At 37.6% G+C, this 20331-nt stretch overlaps 1 protein-coding gene across 7 annotated transcripts in view; it reads right to left on the bottom strand.

The window, feature by feature from the left end:
• The window catches only part of HECW2 (HECT, C2 and WW domain containing E3 ubiquitin protein ligase 2), a 412843-nt gene continuing 394072 nt past the window's right edge, over window positions 1561-20331 (bottom strand). For 6 of the 7 annotated variants that reach the window (XM_021074544.1, XM_021074543.1, XM_021074542.1 and 3 more), the window contains one exon: window positions 1561-8290. In XM_021074544.1, coding sequence (XP_020930203.1) covers window positions 8179-8290 — 112 coding nt within the window. In that variant the 3' untranslated portion in view covers window positions 1561-8178. The remainder of the gene's footprint in view (window positions 8291-20331) is intronic. The other variant, NM_001198924.1, reaches the window with a different exon arrangement.

Genomic DNA, 20331 nt, shown 5'->3' on the forward strand with positions numbered 1-20331 from the left:
GTTAAATGTTCTCTGGTTAAAAGATGAAGTTAAAACAGAAAACAAACAAACAAACAATAAACCCATCAAGATGGTGATTAGCAGGATGGTGGAAATTATGCATTGTTAAAACATTCACTAATTCAGAGGACCTCAGGTTTTATTAAAAGAATGTAATGAAGGTAAGTAAATTTATCATAATGAAAGCCCACTGGGGTCAAAGTTTACAGAGGGAACATTATGCCACAATAACCAGGAAGTCAGTGCCATGGATTAATCTCTTGCTCCTTTCTTTCAATAAAAATGTCAAGCTTTAGTCAGTTATAGAGGATGAGTCTTTCTTTAACTGCCTTGTGTGACATGTGAAATTCATTTCTAATTTAAAATACAGAATATTATTTAATGGCACATCTGTTTCATGAAATCTTGACACGGATCCTCTTAACATGAACTGATTTTCAGAGTGATACTAGTAATTAGCACTGATCATTTTCAAGTACATCTTTTAGTGATTATTTGCCCTCATAGAATATATTTGCTTTTCCATTTTCTTATCTCTTCCTATTAACTGCCGTGTCTCAGTAATATTTTAATTACTTGGTCAGTTCATTTACATTACCAATCAAGTATAAAATAACACTACTGAATAGATTTACTCAGTTCCAAACTGGATTCCAAAGTGGGGCACCTGCAAGGCAAATTCAATCTATAGAGATATTTGCTCTGGAGTTCCCATCATGGCGTGGTGGTTAACAAACCAACTAGGAACCACGAGGTTGCGGGTTCTACCCCTATCCTTGCTCAGTGGGTTAAGGATCCGGTGTTGCCGTGGGCTGTGGTGTAGGTTGCAGATGCAGGCTCAGATCCCGTGTTGCTGTGGCTGTGGTGCAGGCCAGTGGTTACAGCTCTGATTCGACCCCTAGCCTGGGAACCTCCATATGCCCTGGGAGCAGCCCAAGAAAAGGCAAAAAAAGACAAAAAAAAAAAAAATATTTGCTCTGATTCAGCCAGTATTAAAGAGATCTAGCAGCACCTTTAGAAGAGATCTAAAAATTTAGATTTCTGAGTTTTTCTTAATAAATCAGAAGATCTTCTAGCCCTGACCTTAAGTTCATGTGACTAGAATCTAGAGCAAAATATTAGAATGCCTCTTTTGGTAAACCTCACCACACTCAGTTGCTTACATCCAGCCAGTTTCACTCATTAAATATCTACTTGGCCCCTGCAGGCTTGTGAATACATGACCCTTCCATTAGATGTGGGGGTAGTGGTGTTGGTGGTGTGCAATATGCGGTTATGAAATAAACTTTCAACCAAGATAGTTTAAAAAACAGTCTTAACCCAAGTGAGTTAAGAGATCACAATGTGTGTTTGTTCACTTCTTTAAAATTAATTTATGGCCTATCAAATAGTATAATAATCTTTTAGGGATAAACAGATTCCTAATTATAAATATCTTGAAAAGAGAACTTCCTGTATCCACGAAGCTGCATACTAATCCCATGAGACCTTTATACCTACTTTGTCCTCTTTCTCTTGAGTTTTTTTCTTCCCCAAATGTATCAGAGAAAAATCATAAGCTATTTTTTTAAAGAAGATTTATTTTGGATTAAGTGATTTCATGATGCAACATGGTTTTAAACAAAAATAGAGATCAGTATGAAAATAAAACGAACTGTACACATTAAAATATCTTTCCCTCAAAGCATTTCAGAATCATAAAAAAATACAACACAAAAGTCAGGGGTTCAGGTGAGGATAAGCGTACAGACTTTCCAGAAAACAAACAATGAGTCTACATTTCAGAGTCCCAGGCTCCATTTAATACCACCCACAAATCATTTCTAGGTTGTCTAACAGTCTGCATTATTTGCATGGGAAAAAAAAAGAAGAAAATATTTAAATATAAGGTGAAATGAGAGCTGTATAGTTTTAATATCAATAGCAAATACTTCCCATTTTATTCTCTATTAAAAGTCACATTGAATAAATAGGAAGCTTAAATCAACTTAACAAAAATAGAAACATAGCTATTAATTGTGACATGATGTAGTAGACACAGTGGGTGGAGTTGGTGAAAAGAAATTTGAAGGCTTAAAAAAATACACCACTTGTGCTCTACTGAAATCTTAGAAATAAATGTTTTTTTACAGAGCCTTAATATTAAAAAGTAAGCATTATTACAAAATTAGATTAATACTTTCAGTAAGAGGCAAGAGAGATGCATGTATTTTTATTGATTTATTTTGGAATGCCTGCATCCCTATTATAAAAACATGTAACCTTGTGTACTTTCCAACATTAACAGCCTCAAAGTTTCCTACGCTATCATAAAGAAAAACACGTTGTAATAATATCTTTTAGAGCAGTAGGGTCCTAAAAAGAACATTCAGTTTGGGGTATTTCCTGGTTAGTCCTTTCAACATATTTCTTGAAGATTATCCATCCATTTTTTAATAGAAGGTGATCATAACCAGAGGTTTACTAATGGTTCCTTACCTTCATCAGTAATAGCTGATTCAGTTTGAATCATACACCATACCTATCAACACTCCTCAGGGTTGTAATATCTTAAAAGAAAACTAGATGTAAAAATTACATACATAAATTTAATTTTCCTGTGTTCCCCAGAAACCATACAACTAGGGCTTTCCAATTCAGTTGAACTGTTCGATTATGAAAGCCAAATAAACTACCTTACAGAGTAAATCTAAGCAAATGTATTTTCAGTCTTGATTAATTTTATAAAAAACCGGAAACACTGATTAGGTCTCCATTTGCAACTCAGTAACCTAATTCCTAGGTTTTTGCTTTCTAGATGAACAGGGAACATTGAAGTTACCATTAGAAACCATGAAAAATGTCTCAAAAGCAATTCTAATGTCAAAAAAATGATGGCTAGAAAACAAACGAAGCAAAATAAATGGATCAAGCAACACCCTCGCTCTTTTTTCCCATACAAAGTTCAATAATGGTAACGTAATACTTTGGAGTTAACTTCTGTTTTGCAACACAGAAAATACTATCAACCTACTGAAGTTACAAAATGAGGGTACTTCCTACCAGGTAGATTAAGAAATAGTGCTCTCATTAGGCAGCATGGTATTCTTTTTCTCAACGTCCAAAACCAAACTGAAGTGTATGTTCCTCCTCCCACCTGCAAGCCCTAAAATGATTCTTCCACTGTTGTTTTAACTTTCCCTCCGCTACAGTCCCGTAGACTGCTCCGTTATGGGTAGCACACACATTCAGTGTATCGTTTGTGCCAGTTCCTTGGAAAGCAGTTACCACTCCTGAATCTTGACAGTTAGTTGATAACCAGCATTACCTTCTTGGCAGGGGTGGAGGGAGGAAGGAGGGGGCACCACTGCTGAGCTCCTCTTTCCTGATTTTTGTTTCTATCTTCCTTCTAGTGGGTAGCAAGTGGGTGGCCTTAAGCCACAACTTAGAATGCTTGATGTCTCTGACACTGCTTTGTTTCCATATTGGACAAGCAAATCTATCTAGAAAACACAATCGACCTAGAAAAGTAACAGGTATTGCAAAATTAGAATCCAACTGAAAGTGACATTCTCATTAATTTACGCTCAAATTTTGTAGGAGGAAAGTGTCTTAAGACCTAGAATGTTTGTGATCAGCAATTAAATCGGAAGCAGGTAAAAGAGCACAAAAGGGCCTGAAAGTCAGATTCAGTGTGAGGATTAGGCCATGTTCTTTATTTCCGTTATTTACCATGGAGGGTGATAGGTATTTTGTAATGATGGTATAGCATCGTTTCATCTGCAATGGGAATTTCCAGAATTGGGTTGGATTGGAGAGACTTTTAGACTCCGACTTTGCTTTAGTTAGAAGTGGTCATGAACACAAATTTCACAAAAAGAAAGAAAAAAGATGGGATGAATATGAGGACAGAGAGGAAAAGAGAACCTGCAGTGGTTCCTGCATCCACATCACTGGAACTCAGTTATCAGGGTTTTCTAGATCCATCCTTAATGAAGATTAAATGAGGGCCTACTGTGTAACACAGGAAACTGTATTCAATATCTTGAAATAACCTAAATGGAAAAAATAAATACATATAACCGAATCACTTTGCTATATACCGGAAACTAACACAATATTGTAAATTAACTACATACTTCAATTTAAAAAATGGCTCTAAAAAAAAGATTGTATTGGCTACCCTGTTTTATGCCCATCTCTTTGTGTAATTAGTGCCTCTATACTAGGGCCAGGACTATGCTCTACAAAGAAATCAAATCAAATCAAGTTTATCTTGCTTCCAAATAATATTTGAGAAAACTAAATTTACTATATAATTCCACTAAAAGCAATCAAATTTTGCATTTTGTTTTGAACTTCTCATAACAAGTAGTAAAAGGGAAACATGAAGAGTGTGGGGAATTTGCCATGAATATGCTAAATTCTTGGTGGACTTTTCAGCTTTTCAGAAGGTGTCACATATTAAGAGTATTTGTTTGAAAAAATGAGAGTTTGGGTAGATGAAGCAGTTTGCAAACTTCACTGAAATTGGAATAAGCTGGTAAAAGCATCAGGCTCCACATTTCTCGAGATGAAACCTAGAACTGTAACCATAAAGTACTGAAACTGATCTCACAAGCCACCCATGAAAATCAGCCTCAACCCAGATGGGACTTGATAACTTCTACCCCCCAGAGTGTGTCAAGAGCAAGAGAGACTAAGCCCCTGAAAGCGCTTAGACACTATAATGTGCTGTTCAAATGGTCTGCCATTACCGTTCATCATTTGAATGCAGTTTTCTAAATGTCTGATTGTTATGCAACCGAAACAAATTTTCCTTCATTTTTTTTTTACAGAATTTCTACTTAACTATAAACACAACACATGCTAGAAAATTTTGACGGCACTTCTTTGACAAAGATCCATTCATTGTGTGTACCAGAAAAACAGTTTGACCTCTGAGGTGGACTGGACTCAAGGACTGGGATTTTTCATGCTGGAAACCAAAGATCTGTTGTAGTGCAGATGAAAGGAAACAGAGGGAAACGACTGAACTTAATTTTGGCATTTTGGGGATAATTTGAAGATCCATGAGTTGGTCCTTCACCATTCAGCTTCCCACCTGCACACGTTAAACCATGTGTGTACAAGCACTGTGGGCTGGCACCCTTGACCAGCATCAACACACTATTACACGACATTAGTTACCAATGGAAAGAGCATTTATATGACTTTTTTTTTTTTTTTTTTAGCCACAGTATCTCCCATGAATGAAGCCTCCATTGGAACTCCCAGATGGAACAAGACAATCTCTCCTCATCCCTTGACTGTAGAACATACCAGATTTTATTTAAAACACTTTTTTTTTTGAATCTTGGTCTCTACTCCACTAGTAGACAGTGAGCTTCTTGAGGGCAGATTTTAAATCTCATAGCTCCATCATCAAACACAGTGGCTGGCACAGAATAAATGTCAATAGTGGCCTCTTTTCTCACCTAAGAGACCTTCTGCATACATATTTGATGTATCCTTACCTCTTTTATAGCATAAATTAGTAGAGTATAAGCATTACTTATGAGTTTCTTAAAGGCAGCCATGTTATTTAGGTTCACAGTCCAGAAGAAAATATTTACGGGTATTTCTATTGGTAGAGTATATTAAAGTCTAATTTATTCTGTGGAAATGTTATTTAATATTTTAAATAGTTATGATTGGACTCTTTTGTTTTACTAATGAAGACTAATAGATGTTATCATGGTGTTCTGAAGTGATAAGTACATCGTGGATAATTTCCAGTTCTGAGAACGGCAGCAACTAAATAATTGTACTGGTATTTGGGAAAAAGCTGGATACCTTGACAAAGAAATATTTTGTTAAAAGTAACCAAAGAGATTTTATTTTAAATCTCTTTTACCTAAATAATGTGGACTATGGTAACAATGTGTCTCAAACCCAAAGGAAAGCTAACATGGTCTATGAAAGTTCTATCAGCTGCTTAGAGAGTTCAATCTTCTGTTTCAGCTGCCAGCTCGGAAACATCTTACATACCATCAAAAATGCGTGGTTTTTCTTTTTTTTAAGTATGCTATATGAGTTTTCCTTATAATGAAAAAAATACAAACAAGTAAAAATAGTTTGCGAAATTAAATATATACTTATATTCATGATAAGTAAGTACAAACTAACATTTCCAGTTAAAATTTTTTTCTCTTTCCTTTCTTTCTGATACAATTATAGTACACAGATAAATCTTTCCTTATTCCCAGATTTCTGTAACCTTTTTCCCAGAACATTTCCCCACACTGCAGTACCTGCCTTTAGTGCAGGAATGCAACGTGAGTGCTATTGCTCTTGAGGACCCCAACAGGAAATGCAGCTTAACCAACAGAGCACTCTGTTCTGACAAACCACCTAGGAAAACCATGCACTTGACCTCTACAAAGTGTAAGATTGCCAACACCCCATAATAGGAATTCCATGGCTACTCATAAATACAGTTCTCAAAGAAGCGTTTGGGCAATGCCTGCAATACCACAGGCTGGCAAACAATGTTTGAGCCAATGGTTGTATTACCCACACTTTAACTTCACTCTGTTATACACCTGATTAGTTATGGCCATACATTAAGAAATAATAAACAATGTTGTGGAATAACCCCAAAGCAATAAAAATGAAGAACATCCTCTGATAAACTAAGCAGCAATAACATTAGTGATGTCATGCAGTTTCTGAGCTATCATAGAAAAATTTTTCTTAATATTGATAAGAAAATTATGCATCAGTGAAAATGCAGGCTTAGAAATAGAGTACTGAGAATTTCAATTTGTGATGTCTTCACTGATGAGGGAAAATGGAATTCTCATTACTAAAGAGAGCTGATCTCTTGGGTGTTGCCGATGGCTCCCTAACTGAGCTTAGTGTTTAATGATGCTGTACAAATAAAAAGTAGTGGGGGAAATACGAAATATCTGTATTAAATGCCATCCTGTAAAGTATTTGATGGATGGAAGAGTCTAATGCATTTTAAATAAATGCATATCACACTATCACATATAGTGAGTCTTAAAAAATTATTACTTAGATGCACAGTCCTTGTAGTGGTAGACATGGCACTGTGAAGGAAGTTTTGATTTAGAAGCTACTTTCTATTATACTTATCAAGTGATGGAGTTGCTATTAGTCATATTGTAATATCCCTTCAACTTTGGTACATTCAGTGCAAAATATTTCGGGGAATTTTTTTGTACCTTTATAAAAATAAAAGGCCCTTTTGTTCCCTTGAGAGTGCTTAAAAGGATACGTACTAGCGTGATGCCTGAGTAAGCATGGAACATGAAAATGGAACGGATGATATGTAGAGTATGATAGATAGGTTCTTATATACATCTTCGAGAACATAAATATAACGAACCTATAAAAAATAAACAGAACTCACTGTGTACATTTTCCTGATATGCTGTGATTAATTGCTAGTTATTTTTAAATTGTTTTCATGCATTATAAAGCATAAAATCTGTCATTAGTAATTCATTGTATAACAGTTTGTCTTCAGCCATAATTACACACATACCACTTTGCATATACATTGTCACAGACCACCTTATTGCAAATCTTTAAAGTTACCTCATATTAACTTGGTTTCATTTTCACTTGTGTTCCATGGAAGCTGAAACCTATGGTGCACACCATGCAGGCACTCATAAGCAAGAAAATGAATATTCTGTTATAACTTAGGGCTTAAATGAATGTACTTTCAGGAAATATATTTGTTTTTATTACATTATTTAAACTGCACTAATTAGGAAATTGGGCCAAGTGCTGCCAGTTTGGCTTGAACCATGTTCAAAGGTAAGTTTCAAGGTTCTCCTGAGTCTCTGAAAGTTACCATGGAGCTGATCATGTGAAGGTTCATCTTTGTCTTGGAACATAACAAATGGAAAAGAGTTTGGCAGTCAAGAACTGTTGATTGAAAGACTGTTGGGTTGTTCCCTGGGCATCAAGCTCACTCAAATCCTTCCAAGAGGACTCATCATCACTATTCAGTCCCTAAATGCGACAGAGCATGTATGCCTGGAAAATAACAGCACTCAGCTTTGCTCTAATAGAAGCATACTCTTGAAACTTCCAATGTTCGGCCATTCTTCTAGAGGGCAGCTTCTGGAATTGCCTGTCCAGAATTGTCTGGAATTGCAAGGAGCTGGGCATTGTGCTTCCAGGTCACTCAAGTCCAAAGGTACTGGTCTCCTCAACTGCTGTCAAAAGTTTTTCATAAAGCATGGAGAAGGATGGGTATGGAGGGAGATCCAGACGGTTAAAACAAGTGTGAGCTCTGCAAACAGAAGAAGCAGTACAGAGTTCAGAACGCTTTGAGTGAAATGAAATTGTTTCCCTCTGCGTGAGCATGCTAGTCTTTCATATTCAAATTGGTTTGTTGCCAATTTTCACATACCTTTTGGAAACACTGACCACATTTTGACTAGATGGAAATGCTATAAAATTGGGTTGTGATGATCACTGCACAACTATAAATGTAATAAATTCATTGAGTAATACAAAAATAGAAAAATTCAGACCTAAATCTCTTTAAGGGCAATGGGACCTTTTAAAAATATTTTCTTTACATTTTTATAATCATTTAACATCCATACTACACCCATATTACTAGCTGTTTAGTTGTCTAAACACTGAAAATAAAAGTTTTTAGGAAACGATGTTTTCGTTTTCCTAAAAGACATGAATATAATAACATCTTGCAAAGTAATTCATGTTCAGAGTTGGCATTTGCCTGACCGTCTCTCAGAAAATCTACGGTTTTGCATTTTTGCATCTTGGTGGTCAGGGAAGAGCACTGAGTATCTCTGAAGACTGGCAGACCTGCCTCATGGCTCAGTGTCTCGGGAAATTCCCGGGCTGGACTTTCCTGTCGAAGTCAGTAGACTATTGTTACTTCTTTGAATCCTGTGCTATAATCTATTTTCTCCTCACACACAATGCAAAAATCGTGGCCATATAAATCATTACATTAAGTATTCTTTTTTAGAAATACCTCCCCTTTTGCCAAGATAGGAAAAAAAAAATGCTTTCCTGTTATTTGCACCTGAAGCACAAGAAAAAAATAGACAGTCCCCAAATAGTACATCTTATCGGGAAGCAAATCTGTACTTTTGACATGAAATAGGAAGTATTTTATTTGGAATGCACAACAGTTGGCTTGCGAGAGTCAAACAACTTTGACTTAAAATGCTCCTGAATTAATATGGAATTTAGGATCTGTGATTATTAGCAGGCTGTTTTTACAAAGTCACATGTTTTAAGTTTTTCTTTTCCCTATAAATCACTTTATTACTTATGAAATAAATATAGTTCTATTCCTTGGTGCAGTGTGGTGTCATGAGAAGATCAGAGGTTTGGAACTGGATAGCCTTGGGTGTGAATTTCAGTTCTACCAACCAGCTATGTGATTTGCAGTAAGTGATTAAAACTCGGAGACTCAATTTTCTCATCTATAAGATGAAAATAATATCATTTGTTTCAGAAGGATATGAGGATTAAATGAAGTCACAGAAACATGCTTAATACAATACCTGGTTCATAGTGTTTGACCAATTAATGAGAGCTGTATTGTTACCTACATTTCATTACCATACATTACCAAAAAGTCTAACTGCCTTCATTAAATTATCAGAAGATAGTCATGACTCACTGAAACTATGAGATACCAAAGAGATAATAAGGAAGGCATGTGGCCATATGGCTTCTTGGAAACAGTAATGCAAAGGGTCTCTGTTATATTAGAAAAATACAGATCTACCTCAACTTATGCGGGGGCTACGGCCCAATAAATGCAACATAAATTGAAAATATCATAAGTCAAAAATGCATTTAATATGCCTAACCTACTAAACATCTTAGTTTAGTCTACCTTACAGGAAGGAAGGATCTCAGAACACTTGTTAGCATACAGTTGGGCAAACTCATTTAACACAGAGCCTATTTTAAGTACTGAATATCTTGTGTAACTTACTGAATATTGTACTGCAAGTGAAAAACAGAATGGCCAGACCAGTACAGAATGGTTGTAAGCATACTGACTGTTTACCCTTGTGATTGGGTAACTGACTGGGAGCTGAGGCTCACAGCTGCTGCCCAGCATCGCAAAAGAGTATGGGACCAAATATTGCTAGCCTGGGAAAAGATCAAAATTCAAAATATGACTTCTATTAAATGTGTATCACTTTTGTACTACTGTAAATTTGAAAAACTGTAAGTCAACCATGAGTCTGAGACTGAAAGTACCACTTTTATAACACAGAGATAGTACTGGCTCAGAGTTTATGACTCTTGTTATTACAAACTTTAGGATATATTGGGGAAAAAAAATCACCTAATTAATCTTTGCAAACAAACACTTCTTTTTTTCTGCAATGGCCACACTCATAGCATTTGGAAGTTCCTGGGCCAGGAATTGAATTCAAGCTGCAGGTTCGACCTTCCTGCCACACCTGCAGCAATGCTGGATCCTTATCCCACTGCTCTGGGTTGGGGATTAAACCCGTGCCTCTGCAGCCACCTGAGCCACTGCAATCAGATTCTTAACCCACTGGGCCACAGCAGGAATTCCCCAAATACTTCTTTTTTGATATAATAAACTGTTTCAGAATCACATTTAACATAATTCTTATCGTACATTCCTTACACCAGAATCTCACTTTAGGTCTGAGGGAAAGTGTTTTACTTTTTTAAAAAACTGAACTAGCATAGAAAAAGACAGTCCCAGGAAGAATGGTTTAAAAATCTATTTTGTGTGAAACACTTGTATAAAAATAAACTAAAGACTCTAAGTCTGCTATAGGGAGGGGGAGGAAGAAGCAGAGAGGTGAAATATGTTTTGAATACAATTATCATCTAGATTTCATGTGTTAAGACATAACATTCATTACCCCTTTAAAGATAGTACCTCTCTAAAAAATTTTTTTTTAATTAAAGTATAGTTGATTTACAATGTTGGGCCAATTTCTGCCGTATAGCAAAGTGATCCAGTCATGTTCACACACACACACACATTCCTTTGCTTATATTATCCTCCATCATGGTCTATCCCAAGAAACTTGATATAGTTCCCTGTGCTATACAGTAGGACCTCATTACTTTCCATTGTAAATGTAATCATTTGCATAAAGACAGTACCTCTTTTAGCTGAAATTTAAAATTTTCATTTCTTTGGTTACCAGCAAAGCTAAGGGTCTTTCCTCAAGTCCGTTTGCGTGTAACATTTCTTGTTTTGTAATCTATATGCTGTCTCCTTTGCATCTTTTCTTTAAAAATGTTTTTATTGTGAGAAAATATACATCACAAAGTGTATTGTACCAATTATTATCAAGTGCTCAGTTCTGTAGTATTCACACTATTCTCCAAGTATCACCACCATTCATGTCAAGAACTTTTTTTCTCCAAACTAAAAATCTGTACCCATTGAACACTACCTCCTGTCCTCTCCTGGTCCTGCAACCACCATTCGCTTCCTGTCTCTGTGAACTGGACTACTCTAAGTACTTCATACAGGTGGAATCATACAATATTTGTCCTTTGTGACTGGCTTCTTTCACTAGCATAACGTTTTCCAGGTCCATGTTGCAGCATGGATCAGAATTTCTTTTTATTTTTGTTTAAAACTGAATAATATCCCATTGTATGTACACATCACATTTTGTTAATCCAGTCATCTACTGATGGACACTTGGGTTGTTTCCATCCTTTGACTATTACAAGAAATGTTGTTATACGAATTCCCATTGTGGTATAGTGGAAACGAATTCGACTAGTAACCATGAGGTTGCAGGTTCGATCCCTGGCCTCGATTAGTGGGTTAAAGATCCGCATTTCGGTGAGCTATGGTGTAGGTTGCAAACGCAGCTTGGATCCCGCGTTGCTGTGGCTGTGGTGTAGCTGGCAGCTGTAGCTCCGATTCGACTCCTAGCCTGGGAACCTCCATCTGCTGCGGGTACTGCTCTAAAATAAAAAAAAAAGAAATGCTATAAAGATGGGTATACAAATATGTGTCTGAATCCTTCTTTTCAATTCTTCTGTGTATATACCCAGAAGTGGAATTGCTGAATCACATGGTAATTCTATTTGAACTTTTTAAGGAACCGTCTTATTGTTTTCCATAGTGGCTGTACCAGTTTACATTCCCACCAGCAATGCTCAAGTTTTCCACATCCTTGTTAATACCTATTATTTTTGGCTGTTTGATAATAGCCATTCTAATGAGTGTGACGTAAATTTATCATTTAAAGTTTTGGGATTTCTCATTGATTTGCTTAAATACTACAAAATAAAGAGATTAACTCTGATGGGATCCCACGAATCTCCTCCAGCCTATTCACCTTTTTATTTAATTACTTGCATTTTGTTTAGATAGTATTAATCTGATTACTTGTTATCTGTTTTTGATACATTGTTTTTCTTCAGTGTGTTGCTATGTTAAGAAACTTGTTGAAAAGGGGATCTCTATTGTTTACACCTAATGGAAGGTTTTAAGTTACCTATTTTTCTTTCCTTTTGGTAGTGCTAATGTATTATCGACTGTGACAGATCAACTTTTGGGATCTGTTACTCTTTCTTAAAAGAGTAATAACTCATTTTACATGGCTGTGATCTTGAGTAGGTATATGCGAATTCTTTTTTGTGAACTGAATCATATTGGGTAAACTAGGGAAAAATAATTCAAGAAAACCCTTTCTCTAGGTCAAAAATAACCCTTAATTAATGTTTCATTTGCTTAGGACAGGACAGAACTACAGAGCTGGTATATCTATCATATGCTAGTTAAGTCTTTTCCTTCCCTCTTGATAACCAAATATGTTCCTTTAACTGAAGGTTAATTTTACCTAGTCTCAAGAATTAACAAAATGGTCACACACACGAGAATGATAATTCACAAACAGTAATGTTGGAAGTCCCCAATTAATTTCTTGAGCATACTTAGATGGAAGGATGAATTTTAATTCAATGTGGTCTTGGGACAGGCAGAATTCTAAGACGATCTGCCATGACCCAAGCCTTTGTATAATCCCCATCTCTTGAGTGTAACTGAGACCTGTAATTCGTAATCAATGGAACATGGCAAAGGTGAAGGTAGGGTGCAGATGTAATTAAAGCAATCCCACTCCTGGGCATATATCCAGACAAACTTTCATTAAAAAAGATAGACGCACCCCTATGTTCATGGCAGCACTATTCATGACAGCCAAGACATGGACACAATCTCAATGTCCACTGACAGATGAATAGATTAAGAAGATGTGGTACATATGCACAATGGAATACTATTCAGCCATAAAAAAGACAAACTGATGCCATTTGCAGCAACATGGACGGAACTGGAGATTCTCATACTAAGTGAAGTAAGACAAAAAGGAAAAGACAAACACCATATGATATCACTTATTTGCATAATCCAAAATATGGCACAGATGATCCTATCTACAAATGGAAACAGATCACAGCCAAGAAGAGCAGACTTGTGGTTCTCAGTGGAGGATGGGGGCAGGGAGTGGGATGGACAGGCAGTTTGGGGTTTGGGGATGCAAACTGTTACATCTGGAATGGATGGGCAATGGGGCCCTACTGTACAGCACAGGGAACTGTGTGTGATTGGGTCACTTTGCTATACAAAAGAAATTGAAGAAACACTGTAAATCAACTATACTTTAATACAAAAATTTAAAAAAACAATAAATGGCAAAAAAGTCTCTAATCAGTTGATTTTAAGTTAATTGAAAGTGTGAAGATCCTGAATGGGACTGATATAATTAGGTGGGACTTCTAAAAGAGCATCTAGAATCAGAGACTCTCACTGTTGCTGGGTTTGAAGAAATAGGCTGCCATGAATTCTACAGCTACAAGGAAAGAATTCTTCCAAGAACCAAAGGGAGCTTGGAGGCAGGTCCTCCCCCAGTTGGGCCTCCATATGAGAATATAGTCCAGCTGACTGCATTTCAGCTTTGTGAGATACTGTGCAGAAGACCCAGCTGAGTCATGCTTGGACTCTGATCCACAGAAACAGTGATGTATTAATTGTCTGTTGTCTTAAGCCGATAAGTTTATGGTAATTTTTTATGCAGCATTAGAAAATTAGAACAGGTATCAAGGTAGTAAAACATTCCAAGAAAATGTGCTAAGTGTGATGAACATGATAGCAGAATCACTCCTATCGAGGGCAGGCAGTGGAGCAAAGCTAGGCATCAGCAGCAGTCCTTTCCTTCTTCCAAGTTTTTGAGCAAAGAAACAGGAACTCTGCATGTCTCTTTCTGCTATTTCTGTAGCATCCTTGCAGATACTACACTAATGTATCCAGTAAATCCATAGGCCCAAAGTACTGGGTTTCCCCCCCTCCCCCAAAGATTCAGTTCTCAACACCGAAGGAAGGACTAGAACTTTTTTTTGATCTTCGGTCACAAGACATAATCATCATTACTGATCCACAATCTAAGGCTATCACTGCTTCCTAAATTACATCTGGTTGCATAATGTGTGGTTACCATAACAGAACTTTCCTTCTGAATAAACTGAACAGCTCTCCTGGAAAATGTTTCACCAGGATGGAGAAAGTATGCATTGTTGAGGGGGAAACTGTGCAGAAAGTTTAAATGGTTTTCCCAAGGTCAAGTCAAGAATAGGACTGCAACCTTGGGTTCCTAGGGGAAGTCCAACATTAAACTGAAAGCAGGGAGATTAATGCTCTGTTCTTTCAGTTTTGGAAGCCTGCGAGTTAATTTCATCCCACCCTTGACTATAAACTGCCAGTCCTCAAGATCCTACACAATTACAAACATTTGGAAGCTAGGGATTAGCAAAATAAAGCTTCAATTTTTTTTTGTTTGTTTTAAACTAATGACTCAATCACAATATGCAGTAGCTCTGGGGAAAATGGTCCAGATTGGTTCAGTCCAGAAAAGTCTGGGAGATACCAGGGGATTTTTAGGTGCTCGCACCATCTAGTTCTATTTCAGGCTCACAAGAAAGCAGATACTCAGAGAGATGTGTTGGGGTTCAGCAAAATTACCCAACAGGCTTGTTTACAATGGAGATTTGGGGTGCACCCCCTGAGATTCAATTTCAGAAGATTTGGGGTGGGCCTAGGGATCTGCATTTTAACTATCACTCCAAGTGAGTCTGATGCAGGTAGGCTCCACTATTGGAGAGACATCAGTTGGGTTAGAAAGAAGATATCTACATTGGCTATTCATATCAGTGTTTTGTGTGCTTGCAAAAATTTCAAAACTCCTTATAAACAAGACAGCATTGCTAATAAGGAAATTGAGGAACAGTGTGGTTAAATAAATTGCCCAATATTTACCATCAACTTGCTCTGTGAGCCAAGAACAGGAAAAAAAAAAAAAAAGGCAAAACAAAACACAATCCTCTGAGGCTTTTCACACCCGCTCTCCCGCCCCATTCCATGTCCTAAGAAAACTCTAGCAGAAAGTAACAGAAGGGCCCTTGGACTATGTTGATATTGGCAGCAAAAGCACATCCAGTTATTCGGTCTCCATAAAAGAACATTTTTCAAATCTTTCAAAGCCAGCCACAGAAAGACTATAATGAGTTTACCTCATTTTAATCTAGGCAGCCAGAACCACTCAAGGAGGGCAGGTCTGAACCCGTCTTTGGGAAATCATGCTGGCATCAATACAAAGGAGATTTAAAAGGCCTCCAGACATCTGGTCTGACTTAATAGATCTTTTGGTGCTTTCTGGAGTCTTTAAATGTTAACCAGGAGGTCACATGCATACCATCTCTTCTTTCCTATAGATAGGCAAGTCAGTTACCCAATCCAATGGGCCCAAGTATCACAATTACACCTAGAGTTTCATAGATCTTTGCATTGATTAATGTATTCCTCTGTGTGTGTATGTATGTATACATTTATTAATTTATTCTCCATTTTCCCAGAAGTGATTTTTAGTAGCTTATAAGGATTCAAAATATGAGACAAAGAAGAATTGCAATCGGAATTTTTAAAGAGAGAAAGAGAAAACCATGAGCCTCCTTACATCTAGTAGATGTTATTCCAGAAATAAAATGTATGTAAATCTAAAAAAATCTCTTTTATTTGCAGTATAATTTGGAATATGTTTTATTAATTCTCTCTTTTCCATTGACAGTGGTGCCTAATCCTTCAGAGTTGTTTCCTTATTCTTATTCCCACTTTTTCATCAAGTAATTAATAAATCAAAAACAAATACTTAAAAAGCATTCTGGGAAATCCTAAGGGACATTTTAACTTTCACTTTCTGATGCCGTGATTTATTTAGAAACATGAGTACTCCCGACTGGATTTACCTGTCAAGTCCAAAGCTTCCCTATCTGAGGCAGTGCCTGCAGACTTCCACACAGGGGAGGGAGGTGTGCCTGCAGTCCTAGTTGGTGGGGCATGCTGGGGGAAGAAGCAGGTTGGCCTGGAGCTGGGCTGTGAGGCAGGCAAAGGGGAGCTTCCTTTGGGCTTTACAGGGCTCCCTAATTCAGGGCTCAGGGAGTGTTCAGGCAGCACCCAAGCAGACCCTTTTATTGCGTCACCTTCTTTGAAGATCCTATATTTTGAAAGTTTGTCATTCCTGCACAACGTATCCTAGTGAAAATTAATTTTCATTTACATTACATTGCATTTCTTCCTTCATTCATTGAACAAGTACCTACTGAGATCATGCTGCATGCCAGGCATTGAACATCTGGCCCCTGGCAGATAAGGATGGTCTCTGCCCATAAGAAGTTTACATGCTGAGAGCAAAATCTGCAGGCAAATGGGACCCACTCAAAGTTATGCAGTCTGTGCTCTGTACTAGGGGATCTGGCTGGGGCCAGTGGGCACTGAAATCCAGCCCGCTTTTGGCTCTGCTCACCAACCCATAAGCCCTAGCTCAGGGCGGCACTTCTCTAGAAAACTATCAGAAATCTTTGCCTCATCCAAAAGATTCATACGGGCCATTAGTGACCCTATACACAGTGAGTCAGTGGCCCTGCAGAGTCACAAAAGGCTATAATAGAGGACACTATCTGTGCCAAGTCTTGAGGAGTTTGTAGGTGTGTGGAGTTTTTCTGGACCAACAAGGAGAAGGATGTTCCCAGAGACTGCCCCAGATGCGTGAGGAAGCATTACATCATCCGGAAAACTAAGAACTGCAAGTGCTTGGGTGACAGGAGCCAAGGCTCGACCTGAAGCCAGATGGGGAGGCAGGGTCACATCAGGAAGCTAGGAGCATTCATGCAACAGACCTCTGTCATTTATTCCATTAATAAAAGGGAGCGAGTGACTGGGTGTGGAGAGTGAGATGACAGAGGTGCCATCAAACTAGACAGGGAATAAGGAAATGGGCGGGGCATAGGTGATGAATTCAGAGCTTGTAATCAACATGAGAAATCCAGAGTTACCAATCACACTGAGTGATAAATTCACTTATAGTCATTCAGCAATTGTTTTGTTAGCTTAGATTTATTAACACAAAGAAAGCTATAACTTTTGCTATAATTTTTTAAAATATTCAAAATTTCTTCATTATCCCCATTAATACTTTCTTAGATCATGAGGTTTCAGCAGGAATTCTCGCTAAGACTCATTCACAAATATTTGTGTAACTCATGCCAGCACAACCCTGACCCTGACCAGGTGTTAATAAATGTGAATCAATGGAAAGGAATTCTATGGCACTTACTATGCCCACTACTACTTTGTCATATACTGTTTCATGGCAATAATGCTGGTTATCTAAATATCTATTACCTCCTTCGATGCATATGGTTTCTTTTTTTTTGTTGTCCTTTTTTTTTTTTTTTTTTTTTTTTTGTATATAGAGTTCTCTACCAGGGATCAGATCTAAGCTGCACTTTCAACCTACACTGCAGCTTTAGCAACACCGGATTCTTAACCCACTGTGCAGGGCAGGGGATGGAACCTGCATCCCAGTGCTTCAGAAACACCGCTGATCCCACTGCGCCAAAGCAGGAAACTCCCCTTCACTGTGTTTTAAAGTCCACAAGGAGAGAAATCAATTTATATCTCCCACAAGCCTTTGCATATAGTAAATGCATAATAAATTTCTAAAGGCTTATGAGAGGAATTAGATTCACTAAGTTATTAACATCTTAATTTAAAGTCTCATTAGGTTGTCTTGGGTAAAATGTACCTGGATTTACAAAACTTAAACCCAATAGAAGAAAACCCAGTAAGGAACAGTTCCAGAATGAGAACTCTTAGAAGCCCAAACAAAAGATGTTATCACATTTCTTGTATAATAAGCAGCACATTTCTTGAACACCTAAAACTGTGAAGTGCCATGCCAGGTCTGAAGGCTAGGTATTAAGAGTCAAAAATAGCCGAGTTTATTGATGATGAGTTAGTCATCATTTTAAGCACTTTGTGCATTTTATCTCACTTAATCTTTAAAACCACCCTGTTATCTAATTACTAGTATCTATCTCAATTGTTCAGATGAGGGTATAAATACGCAAAAGTGACTGTGGCATATTTTGTCTGGAGTGGTCCAGAGTCATACCTGAAGTTTAAGAATTCACTAAAATTACTGAGTACCAATTATGTGCTATGACCCAGCACTAGGGGCAAAGCTACATTCAATTCAAATAAGGTCCTTGTTTTCACGGGGTTATATCCTAGAGGGGGTGACAGACAGTTAACAAGTAAACCAATAACTAAACACAATGACTGAACTGAAGTCTTATAAAGGAAATAGGGTATGAAACAATGACAGGTGCACTGTGGGCAGAAGGCTGGAGGGTCTTTCTGAGCACTGAACTGAGTCCTTAGGGATGAGAAAGCCAGCCATGTGCAGAACCAAAAGAGCTCCAGAGTCTTGAGGTGGAACTGTTTGGTATGTTTGAGGAAGAAGGAGGCTGGTGGCTGTAGCAGGTTGGGGGAGGGTGTATATGTTGAGGTTGGTGTAGTTGGCCAGGCCTGGCCACCCACCCTGCAGTCCTTGGCAAGGAGCTTGGCTTTTATGCTAAACCACTGAAGTGTATGAACAAGGGGAGGGAGGTGATCTGGACATTTCAGAAGATCACTCTGGCTGATGAGTGCAGAATGAACTACAGGATATACGGACAGAGGCAGGAGTTTAGCCAGCAGTCTACTGCAATAGCCTCGGGGAAAGGAGCAGGTGGAGTGGACGGGGAAAAGGATGAGCCCAAATGAGTTTTCAATCTTGAAGCCCAAGAAAACCATTAACCATTCCTTAACAGGTGTAATGTCTGTCACTCACAAATACACACTTGATGATTTATAGTTGTTGTGACTTGGACAACTCTGTTCTGTTGACAGCAGCAATGAAACCTCCTTTCATTCCATTCAGTAATTACAAATTATTTCAGTAGTATTTTACATTAATTACTGGAGTCCTTTTTGAGACAAAATACATTTTAGGATCATTTTACCCACTTCCCAATGTCAAGACCAATCCAAAAGGTATAGCCTATTTAAGGATTTTAAATAAGGTAATATCACTGGTCATCATTGGTAAATTTTTGTTAGCACATGCTGATTCAATGGTAGGATAAAATAACAACCAAAAATGCTATTCTTAGATAGTGTGGATTGAGTAATTGGGAAGAAAGGGAAAGAGGGCAGACTCAGTGACAGAGCAGACCTCTGTATGAGGGTCTTCCACTGACTCCCCCTCAGACAAGGTGCCCCAGCTGGCTGGCAGGTGGCGGAGAGTTGGGAGATTGGGGGGCGGGGGCGGGGGGATGCCCCACAGCAAACACCCATGAGAGGTGGCACCAAAAAATCCTTCCAGGGTCTGTATCTTGTTCTGCATTGTTTTTTGTCATTAAAGAAAGTGACACCAGCTCCACAGTTACCTTCCCATTTCCTATCTGTCAGCTCCCTTTGCAGTAGACAATGCTCTCTGTATTAGAAGAGGAAAAACTGAATTATTGATAATGTTGTAAAGCAATATTTAATGACATGGAAAGATGTGCATGATCAGTGATATTTGGCACACAAAAAGCAGGTCATAAACAGTATATGCACTGTGACTGTATTTTGCTTTGAAATGTGTGTCGTGTGTGTGCGTGTTGGTGTGTATGTGTATAGAAATGAGTGATTATTTAGAGGTTATCTCAGTAGTGGACTTATACACACATATATATGGATACATATATATTATTATATAAACACATGTTATATTATATATTATCATTTGTACATTATATAGACATATTTAAAAAATTTTAACTCCCTGGTATTTTTTTGTGAAAATTTTCTTTACATAAGAATAAAAAGCAGAGTTTTAAAAATGAAAAAAAATGACTAGGAATATAGGGGTAGAGGAGTAAGAAATACAAACTATTAGATAT

Source organism: Sus scrofa, chromosome 15 (assembly GCF_000003025.6).
Source record: "Sus scrofa isolate TJ Tabasco breed Duroc chromosome 15, Sscrofa11.1, whole genome shotgun sequence".
NCBI lineage: Eukaryota > Metazoa > Chordata > Mammalia > Artiodactyla > Suidae > Sus > Sus scrofa.